This window comes from Mustela nigripes, chromosome 6 (assembly GCF_022355385.1).
Source record: "Mustela nigripes isolate SB6536 chromosome 6, MUSNIG.SB6536, whole genome shotgun sequence".
Lineage (NCBI taxonomy): Eukaryota > Metazoa > Chordata > Mammalia > Carnivora > Mustelidae > Mustela > Mustela nigripes.
Genome location: NC_081562.1, coordinates 118,391,379 through 118,417,363, shown reverse-complemented (window position 1 = coordinate 118,417,363; position 25,985 = coordinate 118,391,379). Strand labels below are relative to the sequence as shown.

At 52.3% G+C, this 25,985-nt stretch overlaps 1 protein-coding gene across 1 annotated transcript; it reads right to left on the bottom strand.

The window, feature by feature from the left end:
- Positions 1–899: 899 nt before the first annotated feature.
- On the bottom strand, positions 900–25,872 carry ECHDC3 (enoyl-CoA hydratase domain containing 3). Its single transcript, XM_059404090.1, has 5 exons — positions 25,512–25,872; positions 21,182–21,303; positions 19,231–19,328; positions 14,043–14,243; positions 900–4,975 (listed from the first exon to the last, which is right to left on the bottom strand). Exons 1-5 carry the CDS (start codon positions 25,676–25,678, stop codon positions 4,664–4,666), a joined length of 900 nt encoding a protein of 299 aa, XP_059260073.1. The 5' UTR covers positions 25,679–25,872; the 3' UTR covers positions 900–4,663.
- Positions 25,873–25,985: the final 113 nt, after the last annotated feature.

Below are 25,985 nucleotides of genomic sequence, written 5' to 3'. Positions count from 1 at the left end.
CAGCAGAGAGTCAGCATGGGATTTTCTCTCCCATCCCCGCTCAGCCCCTTTTGCACATGTGCACTCTCTCTCTCTCTCTCTCTCTCTCTCGCTCTCTCCAATAAATAAATCTAAAAAATACCCCAAAACCACTTCCCCTCTACAGGACACATGATACAGAAAGATCTTTGAAATTCTCAGACCACATTTCCTTGATCAATTTTAAGAAAGTGAAATGACTAACCAAAGCCCACCCCTTCCCCTTCCTAGCTGTGCGATAATGAGAAAGTCACTCAATAACTTCATATTTTGGCTTCTCATCTGTATAATGGCATTCACAGGGCTTACTTCGTATGAGGATTAGTGTATTCATATCTACAAAAAGCTTAAAACAGTGCAGAGCATATGACTAATAAATGTAAGGGTTGTTGGTCTCTAAATTGCATTCCCCTCTGATGCATTGTTTTTTTCTTTTTCTAATTTTCTAGAAATTTCTAAAACCTAGATAATTTCTAAAAATTATCATCTTGTTTGGTAAGGTAAATATTGAAAACATACAATGTAAATAAAGAAAGCTTTCTTAAATACATAAACAAAAATGTGCAAGTTGGTTTTATAGTCTGTGCTTAAACAGTCCTGCTCAGGACAGGAAAATCCAAGGGAGCTATTGCTCTGAAGTCACTAAGGATGTCAGAAGCCTGCCACACTGGCTGTAGAAACCCCATAAAGTGGGATGTGCCAACTCACCCCTTCTCCGCGCCCCCCCCCCACCCCGCTCCCTGGAAGATCTTCCTCCCATAAACCGTGGAACTGGGGGGCCCCAGGCCATCTCATCAGAGAGACCCTGCCTGCCAGCTTCCCACGGACCTGATGAAATAAAATCTGGGCTCCAAAATAGAAAAGAAAAACCCTTGCAAGACTGAAGTGTAATATTTTATTAACTGTTAACACGTGAAGTTTGATAATTTTGAATTTAACTCCCGATTTAACGCTATAATTGCCAAGAAATCAGAATCGTTAATCAAATGTTTAAAAAATAATTCAAAAAGCAAATCATGGTCTCCTTTCCCTAACCAGCAGCATGACCTTCAGTGGGGAGCACAGTTGTATTCTGATGTCTACCGTGCTTTGGAGTGGCTCGGGCAGAGGCCGGAGCACCCGGGGCTTGGAAGCCCCTGAAATCTGCCCGCGTGAAGGTTTCTGGAGGCTCTCGGAAGAGCTCAAACTTCTTCCTGCCCCTCTCGGAGCCAGCGGTGACGGCCCACAACTTCATCGTAAAAGCTGCCCGGGGCTCACGGTTTAAATACGGGGCAGCTGCAGAGAGATGGGTCGCTTCCGCCGGAATGCCAGAGTTCATGCTTTTCGTGTGCAGCAGAATTACTTGGAAACCTTTTTTTGCGGGGTGGGGGGGTGGGGTGCTTAGAAGTCTGAATTTGTGATTCAGTGGGTCTGGTGAGCAGCCCGGGAATCGGCATGTGAAGATCCAGGCCACCCACGGGCCACACTTTGGAAACAGCTACTTTTAGTGCAGGGGGTTTTCAGAAGAAGCCAAGGGAAGGTGGGGGCAGGGGCGGGGTGGGGGGGGGGCGTTGCTGGATGAAAAACCCTGTGCGCAAAATGAAGGGTAATTGCCAGTCTGGAGACAGCTGTGCCTCAGGTCACGGCTTCCCCGGGGGTGACATCTTCGAAAGGTGCAGGTGCGGCCCGAGGCTCGGAGAACGCGGCGTGGATTTCTCGTTCTCGAGTGCGCTCAGGTGTTGCCAGTGTTGACCACTTCTGGAGGCAAAACGCCCACCTTCTCCCCTCCTGAAAGAGCACTTCCCTTGAGCAGAAGCTGCCTGCGTCGAGTTCCGTGGCAAGTTTCCGAGTGCCAGCCTTGCGGAGCCTGGGGCCTCCCGAGGAGCAGGACGTCCTGTTCACGGAGGGCGTCCTGTTCACCCACGGGGCAGCCGCGTGGCGAGAGGAGCCTCGCCCGCTCGCCGCCGCCCGCAGACCGGGGACCAGAACGCCGCGATCTCCGGGTTCGAATCCCTGCCCGTCCCGAATCGCCTCCGGTAAGCACCCTGTGTCGCCTCGGCGGTGGCACTGCTGCGTGGTGGGCTCGGAGCGCGCTCCTGGGCCCTCCAGGCTGGGGCAGGATCTTCCCCGCGTGTTGGGAGGAACATGCCGGGAATCAGGAGCACGGACTGCGGGATCCTGCGGGATCCTGCGGGATCCTGCGGGATCCTGCGGATCCAAACCCACACGCTGGCTTGACCGAGGCGATGCCTTCCCTTCTTTGAGTCTCCTACACGCCGGGAGTGGGGGGCGAGGGATAGTAAGAGCTACTGCAGGAATTGGGGCTCCTTAAATCAGCCCCGGTTCCTGAAGGACAGCTACCTGGAAGTTCATTGGCGTGAAGCCGGCTGGGGAGCCTGATCACTGCGCTTGCTGCTGTTCTGCCGGCCCAAACCGGCCTCGTGGACTGCTCCCTCACACGGCCGGGAGTGGGGACCCCCGCCCCCGACTTCCTGGAGCCCGGGCTGCTGGGGTGTGCTCTGCGGGGCTGAGCTCAGCAAAGCTCCCTGAGAAGGAACCAGTACTGACGGAAAGACGGACACTCCAGGCTTCCCAAAAGCAATCCATGTCCCAGTGGAGGGAAGCAGGGATACAAATTAACCCCAAATTTATGTTTGCCGGGGGATGAATCCTCTGACACGAGAGGGTGGGTCGCAGGTTTTCCTTCCGGATTATTTGTTCCACGGGCGAGGACTGAGATTTATAGCTCGTCCCTGAGTGTGCGCGGCTCACAGGCTGGGAAGCCAGCTCAGAGAGCCCCGGGGACTTCGTGCTTTCAGGGGACGGTGCATCCTCATACAGAAACTGGAAAGTTGACTTTTGATTTTTATTTGCCAAATGTGTGTGTGAGAAGGCTTTGCCACTTTCTCCGAAGTCCAGGGCCTATGTGACACCCTCTCCCCCACACTGTGTGATCGCGGGGCTATTAAGGGGGAACTTCCCCGTCAGGCCACCTGGGCAGGAAGGCACAGCAGGGGCCCCATGGCCAGCACTGTTTCTGAGCAGACCACGACGGCCCCGTCCTTCCCAATCTAGCCTAGGACGACAGCCGCTCTTCATCGGCTTCGTAGTGAAAACTCCGGCTGTGGTCTGCAGACAGTCAGATCCAGTGTCCCCCGAGCACTGGTCGAGTTCTGCCGCAGCAGTACGTGTTCCGTTCCTTCGTTCTGGAAAGCTGCCTCGGAGCCAGGGAGTCATGTCCTCGGGGCTGGCCCATGCTCTCCTCACGAGGCCGCGTGGCCAGGGGAAGGTGCACCCATGGCTCTTTCAGGCAGAGTTGGGGACCCTCCCTCTACCCAGGGGCAGCTGTTGGACCTAGCACAATGGGGGCCTCAACGACTCAGCTGTAGGGGGTGATAATCGGAGCACCTGTGCCACGGGGTGACACGAGAATATACAGAGGGTCCCGGGCTTGTCCCAGGTGTCCGGCCAATGGCAGCTCTGGTGACCTCTACACACGACCAGCATCTCAGTAACAAGTTCCTCCTTTCCAAAAAAATGCTCTCTCTCTCTCTCTCTCTTTTTTTTTTTAACCTTTCTAAACTCTGGCAAAGCAAAAAATTGTCCATCTCCATAGAAACCTGTGGAAACACTGGGGACATGCATTGCAATGCGTGTGAGCCCCAGGGCAGAGCCCCACACTTCTCTGTCTCAGCCTTGGGACTGACCACATTCATGTCCACATTCTATTCCAAGGGGAGATAAATTGATTTTAAAAAACAACAACAACAAAAACCGAACCAAAACAAAACAAAAACCAAACCCTGTGTGAAAGCTTGAGGACAAGACTTGGAACATGTCTTGGGCGGGGCTGGACCCAAAGCCGGAGAGGAGCAGGTTCAGGTCCTGGTGCACGTACCTGCTCCATCCTCGGGGGCACTGCTCTGCCCGGCAGCTGAGCGGAGCTGGTGGTGTGTGGTGGGAAGAACCCGTGTCCCGTGTCCCTCCCACCTCTCCCTGATGTTGTCATCCTCAGCTTTAGCCTGGGGTCCCGGTATTGGATGTCGGATGGCCGGGACATTCATTATGTCAGGCCCCTGGTGTGCGCCTCCCAGGGACAGGCTCACCAAAAAGAGGACAGTGATTTTTTTTTTTCCTTTCTTTTCTCGGACACCCTGCAGTCTGGCTGGGGAAAGTTAAAATGACCAGTCCCTCTCAATATTTAATCTATTTAAATCATAGAAGATTATCCCAAAGCCTTTTCCTTTGAGCAGTAGAAACAAGATTTTCAGTGTGGAGAAGGTCTTGTGGAGACTGGAAACATCTGGCCCTCAGTAGGCAGCCAGAACGACCTCAGGGGACACTTCTGAAGGCGGAGCCTGGTTGGCAGCCTCCTGCTGTGTCTCCGTGTAGCCTCATCCTTAGGGTCCTTGAAGGATCCTTGAAGGATCCTTGAAGGATCACCTCAAGGACCAGGCTCCCCCCTACCACAGCCAGCTGACACAGGTGCTGGCCGGCTTCCACTTGATTTGTTCTCCACCTTTTCCCTCCCCCAGGAAATCACAGCTTTTCACAGGGACCACACAGCAGGCTGCTGTCGACGCAGTCAAGAGGCAGCAGAGGAGTTTGGGCATCAGAAGGCAGGGAGTGGAGGTTCCCTCTTCCTCCGCTTCTCTGAGGAGAACACTCACGGCAACCAGATGGGTTTTCTCTTCTGGATGAAGGCCTTGATTCCCTCCTGCCCATCCTTCAGGGCCACGTTGTCCACCATGGTCTGGGAGGTGAGGTGGTAGGCTGTTCGAAGGTCCTGGGGCAGCTGCCTATAGAAGGTGGCCTTGCCCAGAGATACCACGGGACGGCTCAAGGAGGCAATCTTCTTTGCGATTCTCATGGTCTCTTCCTCCAGCTGCTCTTCTGGAACGACTTTGCTCAGCAGCCCGTGGAGCAAGGCCTCCTGAGCAGAAATGGGCTCCCCGGTGAAAAGCATTTCTAAGGCCACCTGAGGGAGGAAGCGTGTTACTCAGGCATGTTCCCTGTGACCCCCAGCTGGCCAAGCACCCCCGTCTCCCTTCCCCTCTGCCTACTTCTCTACCACCTCAGCCCAGTTATCTGCTTCCTCAAAGAACACGTCATCCGTCAGGCCCGACGTCTACAACACCCAGACTCCTGCCAGGGACAGGGCTGGATCTTTCCAAGAGCAAGGAGGAGGCAAGTGCCCAGGGAAGGACCCGACCGCCCCCTTCCCGGGGAGAAGGCAGAGAGTCAGGCCCTTCCCTGGCTCCTTCACCAGCGCTGCTCTCCCAGCACCGCCGAAGCCAGGGGCTCCCCTCTGTCTCTTGCAAGGGCCAGGTACAGGACATCTGATGGGAGGGAGCCAAAACTGAAGCCCCAGGCCTGCCCCAGACCGACAGAGGGGCCACTTTCCAGAAGGAGGAGCATGCTCAGAGATGCCACCACCACAGTCTGACTGAAAGAGCAGCCCCTAAAACCAGAGACGGGGGGCTTGAAAGAAAATGCCTTCCAGGGACCAGACTCAGGATCCCGGCATGATGTAACTCACACGAGAGCCTGCCTCCCTCTGACCACCCCTCTCCCCCCACACTTTCCAGGCCTGCAGAACGAGGTAGAGGCTCCCTACTCTCAGTGGTTTGCTCTGTCCCCTAGCCTGCCCTGTACTGCACCTCAGTTCTCTTTCCACAAAGCCTGGCCTCTTGAGATTCAAATTCATGATTCCGGCCGCACACAGAGACTCAGGGCCAGAGACTCAGGGCCAGGGGGTGGGGAGGAGGCGCCTCTCTACTCCCCCCACCCCCTGCAGCCCCGCCGCTCCTTGAGCGCCCTGGGCATGCTGTCACCTTGGGGTGCTTGTACTTGGTGTCCCCTCAGCCTGCAATGCTCCATCCCCTGGAGTCCTCAGGACTGGTGCCTTCATGCCCGTCAGGTCTCAGCTCCTGTGTCCTCTTGTCCACACGGTCCTCCCGGACCAGGCTAGTCAGCCTGGAGGTCACACCCAGCACTCCCCCGCTTTCCGGCTGTGTCTTCAGCCTTTGTGCTTCTGCCGTTTAGCACACCGCGTGCTTGACACGTTGATCTTGTGTATTGTGATCGCCAGGTGAACGCCACCAGATCACGGAGTTTATTCAAACCTCTTCCGTTGAGTTCTGCATTCAGTTCTTGCACACAGTAGGCGGCTTACTAAGTATTGATGCGTGCTTGGAGGGGTGGATGGGTGAAAGCAGGTGTTACGGCAGGTGGAGGAGGCTTCCGTTCTTCGCAGGCTTGGTCAGAGCGGTGGCTCGGCTCCCACCTGGCTCGTCTGCTTAGGCCGCCTGGTCTTGGAACCTGGCTGCCATGGTGTATGGGGAAGTCTGAGACACATGAGAGACCGTGCGAAGTGTTCCAGTGACCGACCCAGTTGGCGTCCCCGCCGAGAGGCTGCCCAGCAGCCCGACACAGGGGTCTGCAAACACTCAGACGATGCTCACCCCATCTAGACGATGCTCACCCCATCTTCCATTCCCCCAGCTGAGGCCACACACACTGCAGAGCCGAGAAGCTTCCTCGGGGACCCCTGCCCGGATTGCAGATTCACGAGCTCGACAATCTGCTGCTGTTGTTTTGAGCCACTGTTATGGGTGGTCTCCTCTGCAGTAGTGGGTAAGGGGACTAGACTGAGATCAAATTTTGGGGTCATTAGCATTTAGATCATGCTACGGACTAGGTTTCTCAGCCTTGGTGCCATCATGTATTTGGGGCCAGGTCGTATCTTGGGGTGCGGGATTGCCATGTGCATTGCAGAATGTTCATCAGCATCCCTGGTCTCTATCTGCCAGACGCCAGGAGTTCTGTGTCTCACCCCAAAGCTGTGACCCTCACAGACGTCCCCCCTGGCATACCAGATGTCCCCCTGAGCCAGTGTTGCTCCCAGGGAGAACCGCCGACTTAGATGGTTTTTCTAGATCATGAGGCTAGACTGTTGCAGCTAGGGGCGGAGCTTTGGTAAAAAGGGAGGGGTCAGAAGGCGGGGATCGGGGACTCCTGCCATCGTGGGGACAGGTGGGAAACACACTGGTTAGGGCACGTAAAGCTGGGCCCCGGCTTCCCCTCTGCAAGGTTAGGCAGTGGACTAAATCCCAGCATGTCCAGTTTGGGGGCGTGTGATGTCAGCATGTGGGAGGCAGCAGGTACGCGATGTCTGTGGGTCAGTCTATGCCTGCGGGTCACCCCAGAGACTGGGCATTAGTTGACCGGGAATAGTATCCTGGCGCCAAAGCCTCTTAGAAGCCCCTGGTTGAACGTGGAGGTTCAAAGCCAGGTCCTGCGGGGGAAGGGCTGCAAAGACCCCGCAGAAGACACCCAGTGAGTCACATGAAGGGGCCGGGACAATGTCTGCTGTCGCTGCCTGACAAGCACATGTCAGCGGGGTCCCCAGTCAGAAGCCAGGGGAAAGCAGGGTTACTGCACCTTCCAGCCTTTGGTCCTCCATTCATGCAGGCGGCTCTCCAGAAATTCATGGGACCACACAGCAGACAGTGGCCAGCCCCAAAAACAACACTAAAAATCAAATCTGGCGAAGACAAGTCATCAGACCCTTTACAGTCAATTGCTTTACAGCAGTCCCTTTACAGCAATGGGCAAGACCTCAAATAGCCTTCCAAGAGTAGTTATGAGAGGTGCCTGGGGGGCACGGTCGGTTGAGTGTCCAGCTCCTGCTTTCAGCTCAGGTCATGACCTCAGGGTTGTGAGAACGAGCCCCGCGTCGGGCTCCATGCTGGGTGGAGAGCCTGCTTGGGGTCCTCTCCCTTTCTTTCTCTCTCTCTGCCCCTCTCCTCACTCTCTCTCTTTAATAAATAAATAAAAATCTTCTTAAAACGAGTAGCTGTGAATGCTAGGAGAGTCGTAAGGAGGAAATCGTTACAATCAAAGCATCAGTGTTCCCGTGGCGGGCTCAGCGGACAGGCATTCATCCATCCCGGGCGGTCCCTACCTGCTGGCCGGGTCATCATCTGTCCGTGGGACGGCCCCTCGTCAATGCCTTCCTCCACCGGATGCTTGCATGAGTGTTGCTCTCTTCCTGAGCCTCCTGGGCTCTGTTCTCCTTCCCCTGCTTCCACGACCCACGGACCGAGCTCCTGTCTGGCTCAGATTCTGCCATTGCCCAGGGCCCAAGAGCTCAAGAAGTTTTCAGAGTGAGTCCTGTGGAGTCCAAGCTGCTGCAGGCCTGGACACGGGCCAGGGTGTGGGCAGGGATCTTGTCCTGTCTGCGGAGTGTGGCTCCCTGACGGGACCCCTTGGCACGTCGCTTCTCGTCCCCTTTCCCCAGCTGGCCTGCATGTGTATGAACGACTCTCAGAGATGCGGCAAAGAGCAGCTAACGAAGGACCGCAGGGCTCACAGTCACATGGAGTGCGACAGAAACAACACGTGAACCAGGGGAAAGAACTATGATGGTTCTGCTCACTCGAGGGACCTGGCACGAGTCTGCGTTTGAGGCTGGGGGCTGGGGGCCGGGTTCCATGGGCAGGAACCCCAAGCAGAGCCAACCTCCTCCTGGGCATCCGTTCACCCCACAAAGACTTACAGAGGAGAGCTCCAAGGATCCGGGGCCGTGCTATGCACTGAACTGTGTCTCCCCAAAATACACATGTGCAAGTCCTGAGCCCCAGTGCAACTGTATTTGGAGCTGGGACCTTTGGGGTAGGAATTAAGGTTAACTGAGGTCGCTGGGTAGGGCCCTGATTCCATAGGATTGGGGGCCTTAGGAGCAGAGTTAGGGATCTCTGTGTTCATGTCTCTCTCACATCGCCATATGAGGACATTGTAGGAAGGCGGCTAGCTCCAAGCCAGGAGGAGAGCTCGTAGGTTTCACATCTGCCGGCACGTCGAGCTGCCGTCCAGCCTCTGGGACTGTGAGAGAGCAAATTTCTGTTGTTTCAGCCGCCCAGTCCCTGGCATGTACTACAGCAGCCCAAGGTGACTAATACACACACAAGAAGACTGTGAGTTTTTGTAATGTCTTAATTCTGAAGCAATGCCATAAAGACATTTTAAAAAAGGAGCGGGGGCATCCAAGTTCATGAACTGAATGAGTCTGGGAGAATGTGGAGTCCTCACCCCGGAGAGGAGTGAATACGGCACCCCGTCTGTCAGGCCCAGGCAGCTCTGCCCATGGGAGAACACATGATCTCTTAAATTGCCTTCTAGGTGAACGATTCCTAATATTATTTCAGGGTCTCTAATATCCACAAAAAGGAAGTGACCTTGAGCTATAGCATGAAGGGTTGTCATTGGACAGAAGATATTTTCCCTTTCAGTCAGTCAGTCAACCACGCGGAGGACAGAGACAGACAGATGGTCAGAACACAAGAGACCATCAGAGATCAGTCCACCCTCTGAAGGGTCCACACCAAGTTCAAGCCCGGCACACTCAGAAATAAAACGGTGCCTACACCGGCCTCTCCTACCATCTCCGGTGGGCATGAGAACTGCTGAATTCAGAAATCACCTCACATGGAAATACTGTCAAAGACGCAAGACGCTCATCTTTCTGGAATGCTCTAAAGGCAGCCTTGCCTACGGGTAGGTGAAGGGACCACAGCGTCTGGACGGGTCCCCTCCACTCCTGGATCCATCCTCACTTCTGGGCGCAAACTTCCTTTATTATCGCTTACACAGACCCACAGTAAAAAACCAAAAAACAACTGATTTGTTCAACGGTAGGGAGTTCACTTATGTCCCCATCCTCTCTCCCACTTGATGGAAAGTGACAGACTGTCCCATGAAGAGGGATCACGAGGGGTCACGAGGAGGGCCTGGTGCTCCAAGTCTCACCATGCTTTGGAACCCAATCTGGGTGGCCTCGGTGTGGTCCCGGGGCTTGGAGTCGGGCACACGGGCTCTGCTTCTCTGTCCCTCCTCACACCCAGGCAGCACCACAGACATGTCACCTCCCAGGAGGTGTCCCGGCAAAGCCAGTTTTCAAAAGCAAAGAAGCCAAGAGAACAGGTGAAGAGCCAGGATGGTGGAGAGGCGGCTGGCTGAGCGGCTTCCTTCTAGCGAACGACGGATGCGTCTGACTAGATGGGAACCGGGAGGACGGCCCCCGCGGCTCTTCCTGAGGGAGGCATCGCTGGCCCGGGGCAGCCCCGAGACAGGTGCGCCGCGGTCCACCTCGACCAGGCATGGGCACGCTCTCCCGGGCGCTTCTGTTCCTTTCATCCCGGAGACCAGGAAGGTCTTAAAGGGATTCAGGCTACCCTTGAAGGACGTCTTGATGGGAGGAAGGTCAGCATCCCCGCCTGGTTCATCCTCTTCTTTGGGCCTTGGTTTTATCATCTGCTTCCTGGGCTCATACTGCTTTACAGGGATTTTACCCAGGCGGGTTGAATAACAAGAGTTGTATTCTCTAAAGAAAGCCTGTTTATTCTCTAGCTAATCGGCACCATCTTCACTTCAGATGAGAGAGAAAGCACCTTCTCTCATCCGTTTCCTTCAATTCAAGCTGCCTTTTATGATGGCACTTCTTGGGTCCCCGTAACAAGCTGGGGGTTTCACACTTCCGCTTCCTGGGGCACTTGCATTAAAAACAACAGCACCTGAGGCCAAGGCAAACCCCGGGAGCAGCAAAATTTGGGTCTGGAGTTGGTCCCCCAAGTTCCAATCTCAGGTGGGCCACTTCCTAACCACAAAATCTTAAGCATGCAACTTAAGCCCTCTGAGTCTATTTCCTCATCTGAAGGTGGGACTGAGCCTTCCGTCCTCCTGTGGGATTGCGGAGATGAGAGACAGTAAGTGTGTAGCTAACGCTACCCTGCTGGGCACTCAGTAGGCACCTAATAAATGCACTGATGATAGAAACACGCCTATTGCAACTGTACATTTGTATGACTCTGATTGGCTATTAGGTATCACAGCCCTGAAAGGGGGTGATTCTTTAAAGCAGAGGGGTCTTGGGGGCCCCTCGAGTCACACCTATGGTAAGAACTGGCTGGCGATGCAGGAAGGGCTCAGGAAGGAAGGAAGCCAACCGGGAGTCACAGGCGGGTTTGGTTGCTGGGAGATATCAGGTAAGCCCCTGAACTGCCCCTCAAACCCTTTTGTAAATCAGGGGTTGAACTACATGGTCTCAAAGGCATGGAGACCAATGGCCATGCAGTTCTCTGTTCAAGTCCAGATTCTGATGTGGTCGGTCTGGACGGCTGGGACCCTGCATTTCTCAGACTCTCTGGTGGTCTCCAAACCAGGCTGAGTAGCAAGACGTTAACACTCTTTCCAGCTTGGAAGTTCTACTCTGTTCTTTTTTCTTTGTCTTTTTTTTTTTTTTTTTTTTTAAAGATTTTGTTTATTTGACAGAGATCACAAGTAGGCAGAGAGGCAGGCAGAGAGAGAGGGGGAAGCAGGCTCCCGGCTGAGCAGAGAGCCCGATGCGGGGCTCGATCCCAGGACCCTGAGATCATGACCTGTGTGGAAGGCAGAGGCTTAACCCACTGAGCCCCCAGGTGCCCAGTTCTACTCTGTTCTAATGAGATTTGAGGAAATCCGATTCCACAAATACCCAAAGTTTCCACAGATACCCCAGGCAACCAGATGGAAGCGAGCATTCCCACCACAGAGAAGTGATGGGCTGGAGGAGTGGGGGTCCGGATTTTCCCATGCTCCCCCGGGATACCAGCTGCGTGAGGGCCCGCTCTGGCTGGGGAGGGGAGCAGCTGCAGCAGGCAGTGTTTAGAAGGTGCAATGAAGATGCATTATTTAACTCATGCCAGAGGAGAGAGACGGTTTACAAATGTGGAAAATTATTCATGCCCGGGCTCAGTCTGGCTTGAACACAAGGGCTGCACTCCATCACTTCTGCTCCCCGCGGAGAAACCTCCACTCTCCAACTCCTGCACTGCTGAGCCATTTCCCACGGTGACCAGCAGAGGGCACTGGTGACCCACACCCATGGCTCTAGCTGGGGCAGAAAGGGTAGAGCTCCCAGGCCCGGCAAGTTTGCAAAAGCACTTCCTTGCTTCCCTGTGGCTACACGCAGAGGAAACGTGTGCCCCCCACCCACCGAAGCCCATGGGCCTGTGTATGGATGTGTTCATAGGGGGGCAATCAAGCAATGACTGCAGGAAGGGGTGTTTCTGTTTAGGTTTATATTTTTATGAATTCCTACTTGCCTCCTCCAGGGGGCGGCACAGGCGAGATCTGAAGATCCAGCAACCTGGCAAAGGCCCTAGGTTCTGACAGACTTCTTCCCACTGAGTTCCCTTTATCAGTATTGTGATTTCAGATCATGAGTGTTGACCCCAAACTGTGTATCCCCCTCACGCCTCTGTGGAGTAATGAACCCAACAGGCAAAGATATCTACAGATAGCTCTGAACCACTTTCAGACTGCTAACTGGGAAAAAACCCCGGGGTCAGATCACAAGGAGCACAGATCAAGGAGCTGAGTGGGGACAATACTGGAGACTCTGCCTACATCTTCTCAGCAGGCCTGGCCCTTGCCAAAACTACCCAGGGGAAGCCGGAACTACTTTTGTTCTTGCCATGTCCTGCCCCTTCATCTGTCACGCCAAGTAGTTATGCAGGGTGGTTCTGAGCACCGGGGCTTCCTGGAAACTTAAGGCCTGTGTGTGTCACATGTGGTTTTTTTCTCTTCTCAAAAACTCTTTTAAAATTTGACGAATGTGATAACAATGTTTACGTTTGTAGGACTCCATTGTAAGCCTCGATGAAAAGTTTGTTTGTGTTAAGAAAGAATGGGTTCATATCCTAACAGCAGGGCTGATACAAAGGTTTGGGTGCCTCACTGTGGACCCTTCCAGAACATCAGGTGTTAAGGAAGATGAACACCTGCTGATGGGGCAACCCGTCCACCTGCTGATGACGACAGGCCTCGTGACTTGATCTGCACAATTGTATGGCAGTGTGTCAACAAGCTCCGACAATCTACTTGAGATGCACTTCGATTTCATGTACTTGGCACAGAGGAGAGACTTAAGAAGTATTTGCTGAATTACTGTACATGCATTTAAAGTGAACTTGTCTCCTGACAGGACGAAACCCGCTTAGTCTGCAAACCTTTTGGCAAGCTGTTATGTCTGACAGCTCACCTTTGCCCACTTTCAGCCGCTGTTCCTGAGGGTGTGTGCTCGCACACTCTGCCTTCAGACCTTTCTCACAAATACACGTTTCTGTAAAAACTAATGAGGCACCATAAAGGAAAGGAACGCATCCCTAAACTTCTTGTTCCTGCCGCTTGATTTCCCTGGGGTCTCATCTCTTCTGTGCCTCAGTCATATGGGCAACTGCTAATTTTTGTAGTTGACGTTAAAATGGATAATATATTCTAGAAAGCATTTTAGGTTCCCTACGTTCTACAACTTCGCCAACCTCTCCCTTTCTGGAAACACATTTCTAGTTGAGAATGAGGATGTATTTCTTTCTAGAATAGGGAAACCCCTGGTTTACACTTAAGAGCTCCTTAGTAAATCTTATTTTATGATGTGATAGGAAGAATGAGCTTAACGCAGAACGTGGACTTCACCGTGGTCAGCAACGACCGACCACCTCATGTAATGTGGCTCCTTCCAGGGCAGATCCAATATGCCAAGCACGGGCTCGTCTTTCTCCTCAAATGTAACCATTGCAAATGTGATATAACTCAGGGAATCAGCTCTTTTCAGTACTTTCTGGAACAAGACAGATCGCTGGCAAACAATAAGCCAGGGACCCTAGCATCCTGGCCTCCTGATACTGACCTAGGTCCCCCAGGTGGTCCAACAAAACTGAGTTTCAACGGCAGGGCCAGTAAGGGGACAAGAACGTGTGCGAACAAAACAAAGCAGGACCCTAACTATTCGTCCTGAGGGTGACACGCGGTGAGAAGCTCAGAGGAACAGGTGCTGGCCATCCCCGCCCCCACACTTGGCTTCAGAAGGGACACTGCAGCGCAGCCCACCACACACACTCTGGGCGGAATGTCCTGATCCAGTCCTTGTAACTAGTGAGTTCTGGAACCGACCACCCCGTGCCCTGGGGGATCACATGGGGAGGGCCCACAGGGTGTTCAGTTACCTTCCTCGGCACCGCTCTCCCCAGGGCCACCCCAGGGGTGGAGCAGAAGAGCCCGATGTTCACCCCAGGGGTGGCGAAAGAGGACTTGTCGCTCGCCACGGCAATGTCACAGCTGGCAACGAGCTGGCAGCCGGCCGCGGTGGCCAAGCCGTTCACCATGGCAATGACGGGGACCGGAAGCTTCTGGATCAGCAGCATGACCTAAAAGGGCAAACACACGACTTTGTTTCCGGCCGAAAGCAAAATGCAACACGCATGCGGACGATTTTCTGTGACTTCACCCTTCCCAGAGCATGTCCCCTCTGCCTTCGATCAGAGTCTCGGAAAAAAAGGGTGAAAGGAAGCCTGACGAGAACTAACCTGGCATCAAATACCACCTGTTCGGTCTTCCGGAGACCCAGGGGAGGAGGGGACAGTAGGTGATAACCAGGGCCGGAAAGCTCGGCGGGGAAGGAACTCGCCTAGGCGGGGAGATTTGAACCTGGCACAGCTCTGGTCCTTCTACACCCGGCAGGACCCTCTGGGAGGTCGCGGTCCCCTCTGACCACGCGCCCAGCAGCCCCCCAGGAAGCACAGAGCTGATTCTGCTCTCTGGGCAACCGCGCCTGCATGGAGCACGCCCGCTGCGAGTCTCAAACTGGTATTTGCTGCTTCCTTGAAAAATGAAGCTGGAAGAAAAATTACTTCACCAATTACTTCGGCCCTAAATGTTCTCTCAGTTCCTTTATAATGGGGGGGGGAGGAGCCCTGTCAGGATCAAAACAAACAAAATTCCCTAAACAGGGCCCCTGGCACAGAGAGGAGCCCCAAAACTGGCTCGCACGACCCCTCCCCCACTCCATAAATTTCTGGAACTTATTTTTACAGCTTACCAAATACCTTGGTTGATTTCTCCATTTTTATTTTTTTTTTTTTTACGCCACACAAAACAGACTGTGTCGCTATGGTAACTTGGACGTATACACAGTTGCACTTTGAACCCTGGCAGGGAAGGAGCGCAGGCGGGAAGGAGCTGCTACATCTGGGTTCGTTTCCTAGGGCGGCCACTCTGAGAAAATGACTTTCCTTGATGTGAAGGTTTTGCCCAAGGAACTCAGCCTTCTGCATTCACAAACATGTTCTACTGGGCAGCTTTACTATAAAATAATATATTTAGGGATATGACATCATGTTCTATAATAGTGGTTTGGACTTTCTTAGGGGGTCACCTTGTGAGAATCTGAGACTTTCTCCTGTGAGAATCTATTGACTTTCTCCTCAGAAGAATTGCACGTGTGCAGATCCACACCCCAAACGGCTCACGGATGTAGGGGCTCTGAGAACTCTAGGCGAGGACAAGTGTGGTCAGTGACTGAAGGGGAAGAACTCTTGCTCAAGAACTTGTAGCGTCTTGCAGCAAAGAAAGATTATTTTTGACTCTGAGTGTCGTCTGCCACCTAATGAGCTGGTTACTTATGGAAGTCACTTGGCTGCAATTAGCGTCGAACAGTCTGGGTCTCCTGTGTGCCAGCTACGAAGCACTAAGATTCTGTACAACCTGGTGGGAAAATACTGAGAGTAGATCCCAACAATATTAAAAATATTTGTACTTTTCATCCAGGGAACATTTCTAAGGAATAATCCTAAAATAGGGTAAAAAGGTATCTAGGAAAAGATGTTAAAAATTTATTTTGTCATGGTGAAAAACTAATAAGAAATGAATATATAAAAATAAATAAGAAGGAGGTCTTGGGTATCTCAGTCAGTTAAGCCTCTGCCTTCAGCTCAGATCATGATCCCAGGGTCCTGGGATCGAGCCCCGCATCAGGCTCTCTGCTCGGCGGGGAGGCAGCTTCTCCCTCTACCCCTTGCTTGTGCTTTCTTTCTCTCGCTTTCTCTCTCTCTCCCCCTCTCAAATAAATAAATATTTTAAAAATAATAAACAAATAAATAAGAAAAGTGACGATGTAAACTAATTGTCCACTTAATGGAACACTCTGTTCCCGTTATGAGGTTTTCCACCAGACAGAGCAGCATGGTCTGACCTTGCATAGTGGGCTGGAGCCAGGCTCCTGGGGTCTGATGCCCAGTCTGCTGCTTACCCACTGGCTATCCCCTGCTCTTCACATCTGGGTATAATAATGGGCACAAGAATAGTACCAATCTTCTAGAACATGAGAATTCTATAAATGTCTAAAGTATTCAAAACAGTATGTGGCACATGGTTAAGCATTCAGTGTTATAATCACATTATACAGTTATGCAGCATAATTGCCCCTATGTATGATTACTCAGACAAATAGGTTTATGTGGGAAAAGGTTTGAAAGAAATCTGCTGAATATTAGCATTCTCTCTGGGTGGTATGATCATGGTCTAGTATCAGCAGTTTGTTTTCCTGCCTTCTCTTTTTCTGGGTTTTCAAAATTTTCCATGTTTATTATTTGTATAATTAAAACATATTTTCAGTAACTTTTTTTTTAAGAAGGCTCCATGCCCAACATGAGGCTTGAACCCATGATCCTGAGATCAAGTCACATGCTCTACTGACTGAGCCAACCAGATACCCCCAAAATGTCTTTAATTTCTTAAATTTTTCTATTTTTTTCAAGATTATTTGAGAGAGAGTGTGCACGCACACATGTGCACCCGCATGGTGGGGACAGGAGGTTAGGGAGACAGAGATTCTCCAGCAGACTCCCCGGTGAGCAAGGAGCCCTTCATGGGGCTTGATGCCACAACCCTGAGATCACAACCGCAGCAGAAATCAAGAGTCAGACCCCTAACCGACTGAGCCACCCACGTGCCCCCCAAACATACTTCAAATAAAGTTAGCAATACAGAAAAGACAAAGAGAAGCTAGATAACAAATCAGCTGAGGCAGCCAATCCCTTGGTCGTCAAGAAATGATTTTTCCTTCTAGTTTCCCTTCCTGAACTAAGTCTTTTTCCTGGGTTCTCTGCCTTCTCCAAATGAGACATCAGTGTAACTGCAGCTTAGCCTCACTCAGGAGCGTGACTGCGGGCTCTGGGAGCAGCCTTGTCCCATCGCCATTTCAGCAGCGAGGCCGAGGAGAAAGAGAAGACGCTCTTCCTGGACTAAGGTTTCCACCTAGACTTCAACAGGACAAAAGACACACACGGAGTGGGTCTCCAGGGAAATGTTTCGGGTCAGCTCCACAAAGGGTTCCTTTTGCTCTTCCATAGCCCCGATTTTTTCTCCTTCTCCATTTACCCTATTCCTGGTTTGTAAATAATTAACAATTACGGTGGCACTTGGCGTCTGCAAGGAATCTGCTACAGTTTAGATCCTGAGCCAAGTCAGGAATCTCCATCTTCCCCTCTAAACCTGCATTTTCTCGTGCATGAACAGAACAGTGAAATCTCTAGCTCATTCTGTCCCAGTCTGTCCGTTGATCACATTTGGAAGCGGAAATCTTCCAAGTTCATGGTGCTCCTATTTGTCCAGGACATTGTGATTTTCTTAGAAGTATTCAAGAAATCAGGGCACTTCCGCTCTGATCTCCCTGTTAGGACAGGATCCCATTTATGCACTCTTGTCTTTTTCAGTGAGCCCGAGGCATCCAGGGGTTGCCAGAATCCATGAAATCTGGCCTTTCTCCTCTAAAGCAGCACTGGGCTCCCCTGTGGCCCTCTGGCTAACCCGTTGGGATCTCAGTTCGTGAAGACACCATGGCAGAGTGATAAAAGCAGGCCCTTGAGGGAAGAGGGAAGGGCTCTAGTGGTTCTCTTTCATGCTTTTCTGTTTTAGCCAAACACAGTGGATATTGTAGAGGAATCACTTCTAAAGCGCCGTGCTAAACACCGGAGCAGAACATTACATAAACATCACTGCTGTGGAACAAAACACCGAAGCCTTAGCTCCAGGCTGCTTCTGCGTCTCTGTGAAGCCTCAAGTCAACTGCTTTCCTGGCTTGTCGACATGAGAAAACTCTTAACGGGCTCTCCGTACGGCATTCTGGAAGAGCAAGGAAAACAAATGGTGGCCGAGAAGGCATCTCAGTCATTTCCTGCCAGCCTCCCTGGTGTGCGCCTCTGTCTTATCTGTAGAGAACGTATCGTGAAATACTTGTTGAATCGTTAACGACCAAATACGTGAGCAAGTCCATGAATGAATGAAAAATTCGGTGAAGTAATTTTAGGGTCAGGTTATGAAACTGCCTTCAGTCTTTTTTTTTTTTTTTTTTTTTTAAGATTGGTTTATTTAAGAGAGCTTTTAAAGATTTATTTATTTATTTGTGAAATACATAGAGCGTGGTGGGGGCAGAGGGCAAGGGAGAGAGAATCTCAAGTAGGCTCCACACTCATCGTAGTACCCGACATGGGGCTTGAGCTCACAACCACTAGCGGAGCCGAAACCCAGAGTCAGTTGCTTAATGGACTGCGGCACCCTGGCACCCCTGACGCTGTGTTCTGTCTTGCTTCTCACCTACATTTCCAGTTTCAGTTTGGCAGGAGGTTTGTTTTTCCTTCTTTTTCCCTCAGTGCCTGGCAAGTACTGTGCATACAGTAGTGCTCAATAACGAGTTATGAAACGAGCGAAGCATGACCTGAAGTTGTAGGCTGTATTCGGTTTCTCATTATCCGGGGGTGGACTCCGTATGATTATAATCTTCGCAAGCCTTTTGTTCCTCTTCCTCCTCTCTGCTGGCAGTTTCTCTCCTTCGTATGGTTAAAGACACAGACCACAAGAAGTAAACGTGAAGAGGTTCATTTTCCACTTGGAGGTGGTGATTACAAAGGTTGGTCGGAAGAAGGGTTTGAAAATAATCTTTAAAATCATTATGGCTATTCCATTCACAAATATTCTCTCTCTGCCATTAACAGAGTTGTTTTAGTTTAAAATTTTTTAAAAATTACACTGATCTTGGGCCCTTCCCCTCTACAGATGTTCACACCCACCCTCTGACTTGAGACGTGTCTACCAAGACACACCCCCACGGTCCTGGACGCGGCCACAGTCAGCACCAGCCTGTATCGACCTTTCTCCGGCAGGTGACAAGATCACTTGCCAACAGTGCCCACTTGAAAATCGAAACCAAATAGTGACCTGGTTGAAGGATAGGCCAATGACCAGTCTGCAGGGACTCGGTCTCAGAGAGAAAGCCTTGGGTGTCCACGGGAAGCATCATTCAGTATTTCACGTAGCTCTCATTTTGGGGCTGTGATGTCGCCCCTCAGCCCGGCTTACCTCAGAACAGGTCTGAAACACCTCAGCATGATAATCTGGGCTTCGCTCATCCGTCAGTTCCTTTAAATCATGCCCAGAAGAAAACACGGGCCCCTCAGCTGCACATGTTTCCAGTAAAGAAAAGAAAAGAAAGAGAAGTGAGCAGCCAGGGCTTGAACATTCCCTTACTTACCTCCCGGGTAACGTAACAGCAATCGTGCTAATGCCATGGACACTGAGTTGGTGGCTCAGATTTGATAGAATAATTCTATTTTGCTTGCAAAGTGACAGCCAGGGTTTTGTGGTGACAAAGTAAGGTGAGGCATGGGTTCTCGAAGGTCTGTGGTGGAACCAGCGAAAACGTGCCATGCCAACAAGTAAATGTCCTCCTTCCAGAATTAACCCTCTGGTTTCACACTTCTGTGTCTGGACTTGGCCCAGCCTGACTATATAGACTCATTTGGGCCCATCAAATCCACCCTGCCTCCCACAGTGTCCCTGTTCTTCAGTCCCCAGATCGCGGCCACCCACACAGGTGGGGATCAGGAAGGTCGGAGTGTGAGGACAGCCCCTTTATTTTTACGAGGGATTGGACGATGTGGTTTTACTGATACTGTTGCCCTGAACAACAATGACGAAATGGCCACCACCCATCAGCTGGTAGCACCTTCTCCTTCTTCCCTTTGGCTGCAGCTGCTGGGACAGACGGTGTTACTCCTGGCATGCCAGTGAGAAAATTGCGTGGCTCTGAGTTAGCTCCCGGCTTACTGCATCCGGCTTACACCCCCATGGCTCCTGGACAATACTTCCTCTATTTCTTTCCCCCTCACCATATGAAAAGTTGAAAATTTGAGGGCGCCTTGGTGGCTCAGTTGGTTAAGCATCTGACTCTTGATTTCAGCTCAGGTCATGATCTCAGGGTCACGAGATCGAGTCCTGTGTCAGGCTCCATGATGAGCGTGAAGTCTGCTTGAGATTCTCTTTCTCTGCCCCTCCCCTTGCTTGTGCGGGAACATGCCCTATCTCATAAATAAATAAATATATAAATAAATAAAATTTAAAAGATTTTTGAAAAAGATGAAAATTTATATTCAATCACAGAGAAGAAAGTAACATTCTAAGTATCTGCCTCCAGAAACACTGATTTTTTAACTTTTTTAAAAAACATAGTGCATCATAGGGCAGCATCTGTTTTCTGTGGTTGCTTTACAATGCTGGCAGGCTGTTATTTATGCTGCTGTCGTCACCAGACGACCTGGTAAAAGTTCTTACTGGAAAAAGAGAAGGAAAGAAATGAGCAAAATAGATCATGCTTCCTGGGACCCTTGAAGAAGAACACAGATCTCGGTTGAAAGCTTAGTAAGAATGGAAAAGACTTGGGGCGCCTGGGTGGCTCAGTGGGTTAAGCCTCTGCCTTCGGCTCGGGTCATGATCTCAGGGTCCTGGGATCGAGCCCCGCATCGGGCTCTCTGCTCAGCGGGGAGCCTGCTCCCTCCTCTCTCTTTGCCTGCCTCTCTGCCTACTTGTGATCTCTGCCTGTCAAATAAATAAATCAAATATTTAAAAAAAAAAAAAAAAGAATGGAAAAGACAAATCAGTCGATTGCCCAGCAGCCCGTCCTGACCAGCTAGGTAGTCTGCCGAAAGCTTTAGTAATTAAACCCATCTGATCAGATCCATGAAGACATCAGTTCTCGGACTTTGATGGGGAGACCAGTACAGCCAGGGGTGGCAATGTTTCCTGACACGTCTGACAAAATGGAAAAAAACATATTCTCACCGCACGGTAATCTTCCCTATAATTTCTACCGCTAATTACCCGGGTTTTTTTTTTTTTTTTCATAATGTTCTTGTAAAGGAGCTTCAGAAACAATTCTCCTATGAGGGGAAGGAATGCCTCAGTTGACCAAAGAATTTTGAGAAGCTGCTTCCGGGTCACTACAGAACACTGAGGCCGGATATCCGGTCAGTACCTGAAATGATGATGACTCTTAGGTCTTCGCTTTCGGCTTCGTGAAGAAGGTCACTCTGCAGAGATTTCAGCATGGCTAAGGACAGCGCGTTCCTCTTCTTCGGATCACTCAAGACAATGTTCCTGGGAAGAACGTTTTATAATCACTGTATAATTATAAGTACACGTGCAAAACAAATGGAAGACCCCGACTCCTTTCTTACCCTGGGGGCTCTTTTTAAAACACCAGGACAGGGAACCCTTGGTGCTTAGAGGCTACTGAGAGGCTCTGCCAACTATCAAGATATATGGCTAAGGCAAAACAAGACTACCCAAAATGTGGACTGGGCTTCCCACCCCCTTTCCCTGGATTTCTCTTTTTCTCCAGGTTTACTGTCAGAAACATGACGGCCTCTTTCCTGCAAAGGGTAGGTTATGGCAGTTCCAGAAACCACCACTAAACCTCCCGAGAGGCTGTGAGGCTTGTGAGACCACAGCGGGAGCCCGAGGAAGCTGCCACGTGTGGCTACCTTGCACTTCTCTCTCTCTGCTGTTCTTCAAGAGAGTAAGTTCAGGGCCGGAGCCGAGAATGGAAAACACACCCCCAGAACTCCTCACACGCACCCCACTGAGGGGGCAGCATGGTTACAGCAGCCAGTGCATCTCGATGACAGCATCTTTCCGTGTTTCTCGAGCGGCATCCTGCAATTCTGCAGAATAATTCGCGCTGGGAACGGGTGATGTGTGAAGAGCAGAAGGAAGGAGCAGACAGCAAGGGGACTCTTTTGGGACATGTCCTCCGACTAGGAGTGGGCATGCCAACGTCTCACTATATTGTCATCGGGCTGCCTGTACACAGGAATGTCTCTTTGTGCAGTTACATGGAACGGGCGGGGAACCAGACCCCAGGCTACTGTTCTGTACGTTGCATCTGTTTCCCCTCTGTCCCCACCTCCAGGTTTTCTGCCATTCTCGCTCTTTCTCTGGATCGGATACTCCTGCTGTGTGTCAGCCTGGATCCTCCTAAACTCGCCCTCTGGGCCACCGGCTTCTGGAAAACCACTCCGGTGAGTGACTTTATTCCAGCGCTATATGAGTACCCATTTTCTTTGGGACACCGTTCTGGCTTCAGACGGCTGTGACAGTCCCGTTTCCTCCTGGGTGCTGAGAATGACTAGCGGCTGATAGGCAGATACGCAGTGAAACCCGCATTCTGGGGTGTCGTAAAAGAAGTGTCCACGAACCTTCCAGTAAGATAATGAGTGTGCTTTCTGTAGCAAGTCTCAGAGCTGCCATCCCATCAGTGACATATGCTTAAATTAAATTCTAAGGCCTTGGGCAAAATCATGCAGAAAGATGCCAGCGCCCAGATCCTCTTGCTGCTCAGCAGCATCTGGTCATATGTGGCCCATTAACCCCATGGCTTGTGCGTTGCACACCCTGTCAGAGTGCTCTGAACTGCTGAGTTCACTTCTCGACCCAGACCAGCCAGGCTTCTGTTCCTGCTACTCCACTCAATCTGTCCTCGCCCAGAATCTCCTCCTTGTCAGAACAAGTCCAGTGGCCATTGGGATCATACTCTCCTTCTGTCTCCTTTTTTTTTTTTTTTTTTTTTTTTTAAGATTTTACTTATTTGACAGAGAGCGATCACAAGTAGACAGAGAGGCAGGCAGAGAGGGAGGGAGGAGGAAGCAGGCTCCCCGCTGAGCAGAGAGCCCGATGAAGCTGGCCTGAGCTGAAGGCAGAGGCTTTTACCCACTGAGCCACTCGGGCACCCATCCCTGACTCCTGTCTTTTGGTGCTTCTCTAGCCTGTCCTCCTCACCTTCTTCAGGGCGCTCCTTGCCTTCTGCTCACCCGTGTGATTCTCAGAGCTTCCCCCACCACCTTTTATTCCATGCTCTTCCAAGGCAACCTGACCATGGACTTGGCTTCGCCTGGTACCACTATGCTAATGACCCCCAACCTTTGCCCTCACCCAAATCTCTGTCCTGAGCTCCAGGTCTACGCTACAAGTTCATTCCCATGCCTCCTGGACTATCCTGGGGCATCGTCCCCAACTCCCTTCATCTTCATGCTACCACTCAGTTGCTCAAGCCAGAAACGGAAAGCCTTCTTAGACTGCTGTTTCTTCCCTTTAGAACTGGCCGTCAAAGCTGACTGATAAGATCTGCTAAGAATCTTAGCAGTCTGAATTCTCCCAGTGACTATCTTGGGTCGAAACGTGTGACACCCTGCACCTACAGCTTCACCAACACGACCACCGGAAGAGGGAATCACTAAGAGGGAGGTCACTGCCAGAGCATGTGACAAAAAGTGTAGTATTTCTGTTTGCAGGGCAAGAGATGGGCCCTGGGGAGGCCCCAGTGAGCTATCAGGAGCCCATCACATCATTGTAAACCCCCAGAACGTTCATGAGGCGAGGCACCTGTCATGTTCACAGACACTCGACAGACACCTGCTGAGTGAATTAATGACCCCAAATAGCATTTTGATTTTTCACAGCCAATTTCACTAACTCCTGGAAATTTTCCTCTCACCTAGGTAGGTTTGTTAGTTTGTTTGCCACCTCTTTTAAACCTCAGTGGCAGGGACACTGAGCTAGACAGCAGAGTGGAAACAACTTCGGAGGCAGACGGACCTCTCCCTGCCTCCTGGCTCTCCTTCCTCCCAGCTGAGCCAGAAGCCACCTCTCTGAACTCCTTTCCTCACTGTAGGATGGGGACACCGTCACCTACCTCGCAGGCTCTAGAGGGATTAGGGGTAGCAACTGTACTGTGCCTAGCACGGTACTCCAATTCCTGCTCCATGACTATCACTGCTGAGAGGAACAGCTCTGAAAAGGGATGCTTGAGGAGTGGCTGAGTTGTTCAAGCTCACCGGCTTCATGCCTAACATACCACTGCTTCTGTGGTGCATTTGGAGGTTCCTACTTACTGATTCCGAGCATTTATGGCAGATTGATTCTTCCCATTGTCTCCCTTTCTGACGCATGTTTAGCTTTGGACTCATGTTTAGTTAACTACCCAGACCTTCAGTCCGCTGGCTCCGTGCCAGATGTCAGGGTTCTGAACCAGATTTGCAGAAGCAGGGGCACCCTTGACAATGAGCAAGGAGCCCCGCCTGTGCTAGGTACTGGCCCTGGTACCCCAGCTCCAGCTGTGCCCTGCCAGATGAGCCAGGAGTCCACCTGTATAGAATGATATGCCCACCTGGAAGTCACCACCCGCTTCCAGACCCTGCTGTGGTTACCTGAGACTCTGGAATTCTCTAGCTTTGCAGAGGGGTATCCTTAAGCCCCTGGAGCGGCCACGAACAATTATTTCTAGGAAGGGAGGTGAGAGAGAGAGAATTGGGCACCCTGGATGGGGTGTCTGCAGACCTGTGTGCCAAGCTCCTGGCAGAGCAGCAGGAAGGAGGGGTGGAGAGGTGAGAGGGGGTAACATAGGGTGGACGAAAAGAAAGTTGCAGGCCAGCAAGCAGCTGGCTCGCCACTGCTTTGGGGGGACTCCTAGGAGCCTCAGGATTGTAAATTCGAGCATGGTCTTCCAGGTCTATGAAGACACACTTCTCAGAGTAGGAGAAGAAAACATATTTAGCTGTTAGTTTGATTTGTGACTTTTAAATACTTAGCAGGCTGGGTAGGCCTCTCTTTGCACCCCTGCCCTGGCGGGGAAACAACAGGGTGAGGCCTGGATGGGGCTAGTGGTCCTTTAACCTTTGATACTCCAATTCCAGTTTGTGAACTGGTTTTCTTGTTTTGTTTTTAAGGGTTTTAGGCTTGTTGAGCCCAAGGGCAGAGCTCAGTACAGTGTGCCCTTCGTCCTTCATATTGACCTGTCCCCACTCGGGTACTCCCAGGGCCGGGCCAAGGAGCAGCTCGGCTTTGCCTAACCTGGCATTGGAACCAGGTCAAGGTTGTGAGAAGCACAGAACCTCTTTTTCAAGGCCACAGCAGCGGTGTGGCCACCTGCTGAGCTGCCCACACGGAGCCTAAAATCCACTGAAGACTCGGATCCGTTGCCCCGGGGGTTGAGGGGCAGTGCTGGGGCCTTCCGAGGCTGTCCCGTTTGAAATTCTCCGGTGTGTCCTGCAGGATCCGAAATGCTACAGTGCCCAGGCAAGTGACTTGGGGAAACACCGTGTCCGCGGCTGGGTTCGTTGGCCGAGACGGACAAACCGGTGTCCCCAGCGGATATAGCTGGCCCCTGGCCGAGCCCCCGGTGGCCTCCGCGTGGGGTGACTGCCCATCTCTGCCCGGGTCCCTGCCGCCCACCCCCAGCCGGGAGCTGCCCCGCTAGGCCCGTGGGCTGGTCCGGAAGGGCCCGGCGCCCGCGCGGCCCCGCCGCTGACCTGATGCCGTCCTGCTGCCGCGCGCGGGTGGGTCGCGGCGGGAGCTCCGGCCGCGTTGCCCCGGCCGGACCCCTGCTGCAGAAGCCGGCGGAGAGCGGGGCCCACGCGCTTCGCCCGAGCCAGGCGGGCCCCTTTGCTCCGAAGGCCCGGAAGCCGGCGGCGGCCATGGCAGCCAGAGACGTGCCCCAGAGGGCCGGACGCCCCAAGGGTCGCGGGTGCGAGCCGGGCCGCTGCGCCTCAGCAGCCGAGGGTCGCAACAGCCCCGGGAAACCCAGCGGGAACTCCCACGCCAGGTCTAGGTCTGCCTCCTCCCGCAGGCCAGACCCTCCCCTGCCCCGCCCCTTAGCGTGCCCCGCCCCTTCCCGTCGCCCGGCCCCGCCCCTCCGCGCTGTCCCCTCGGACGCCCGGTCCCGCCGCTCCGCCCCGCCGCTCCGCCCCGCCGCTCCGCCCCGCCGCTCCGCCCCGCCGCTCCGC

Excerpts from the sequence above, each read along its gene's own strand:
- ECHDC3 (XM_059404090.1), bottom strand. The coding sequence starts at position 25,678 with ATGGCCGCCGCCGGCTTCCGGGCCTTCGGAGCAAAGGGGCCCGCCTGG. Across the intron at positions 14,244-19,230 it reads TGTTTCAGACCTGTTCTGAG|GTCATGCTGCTGATCCAGAA; the intron begins GTAAGCCGGGCT and ends TTGCCCTTTTAG. Across the intron at positions 4,976-14,042 it reads GGAGAGCGGTGCCGAGGAAG|GTGGCCTTAGAAATGCTTTT; the intron begins GTAACTGAACAC and ends TTCCTCCCTCAG.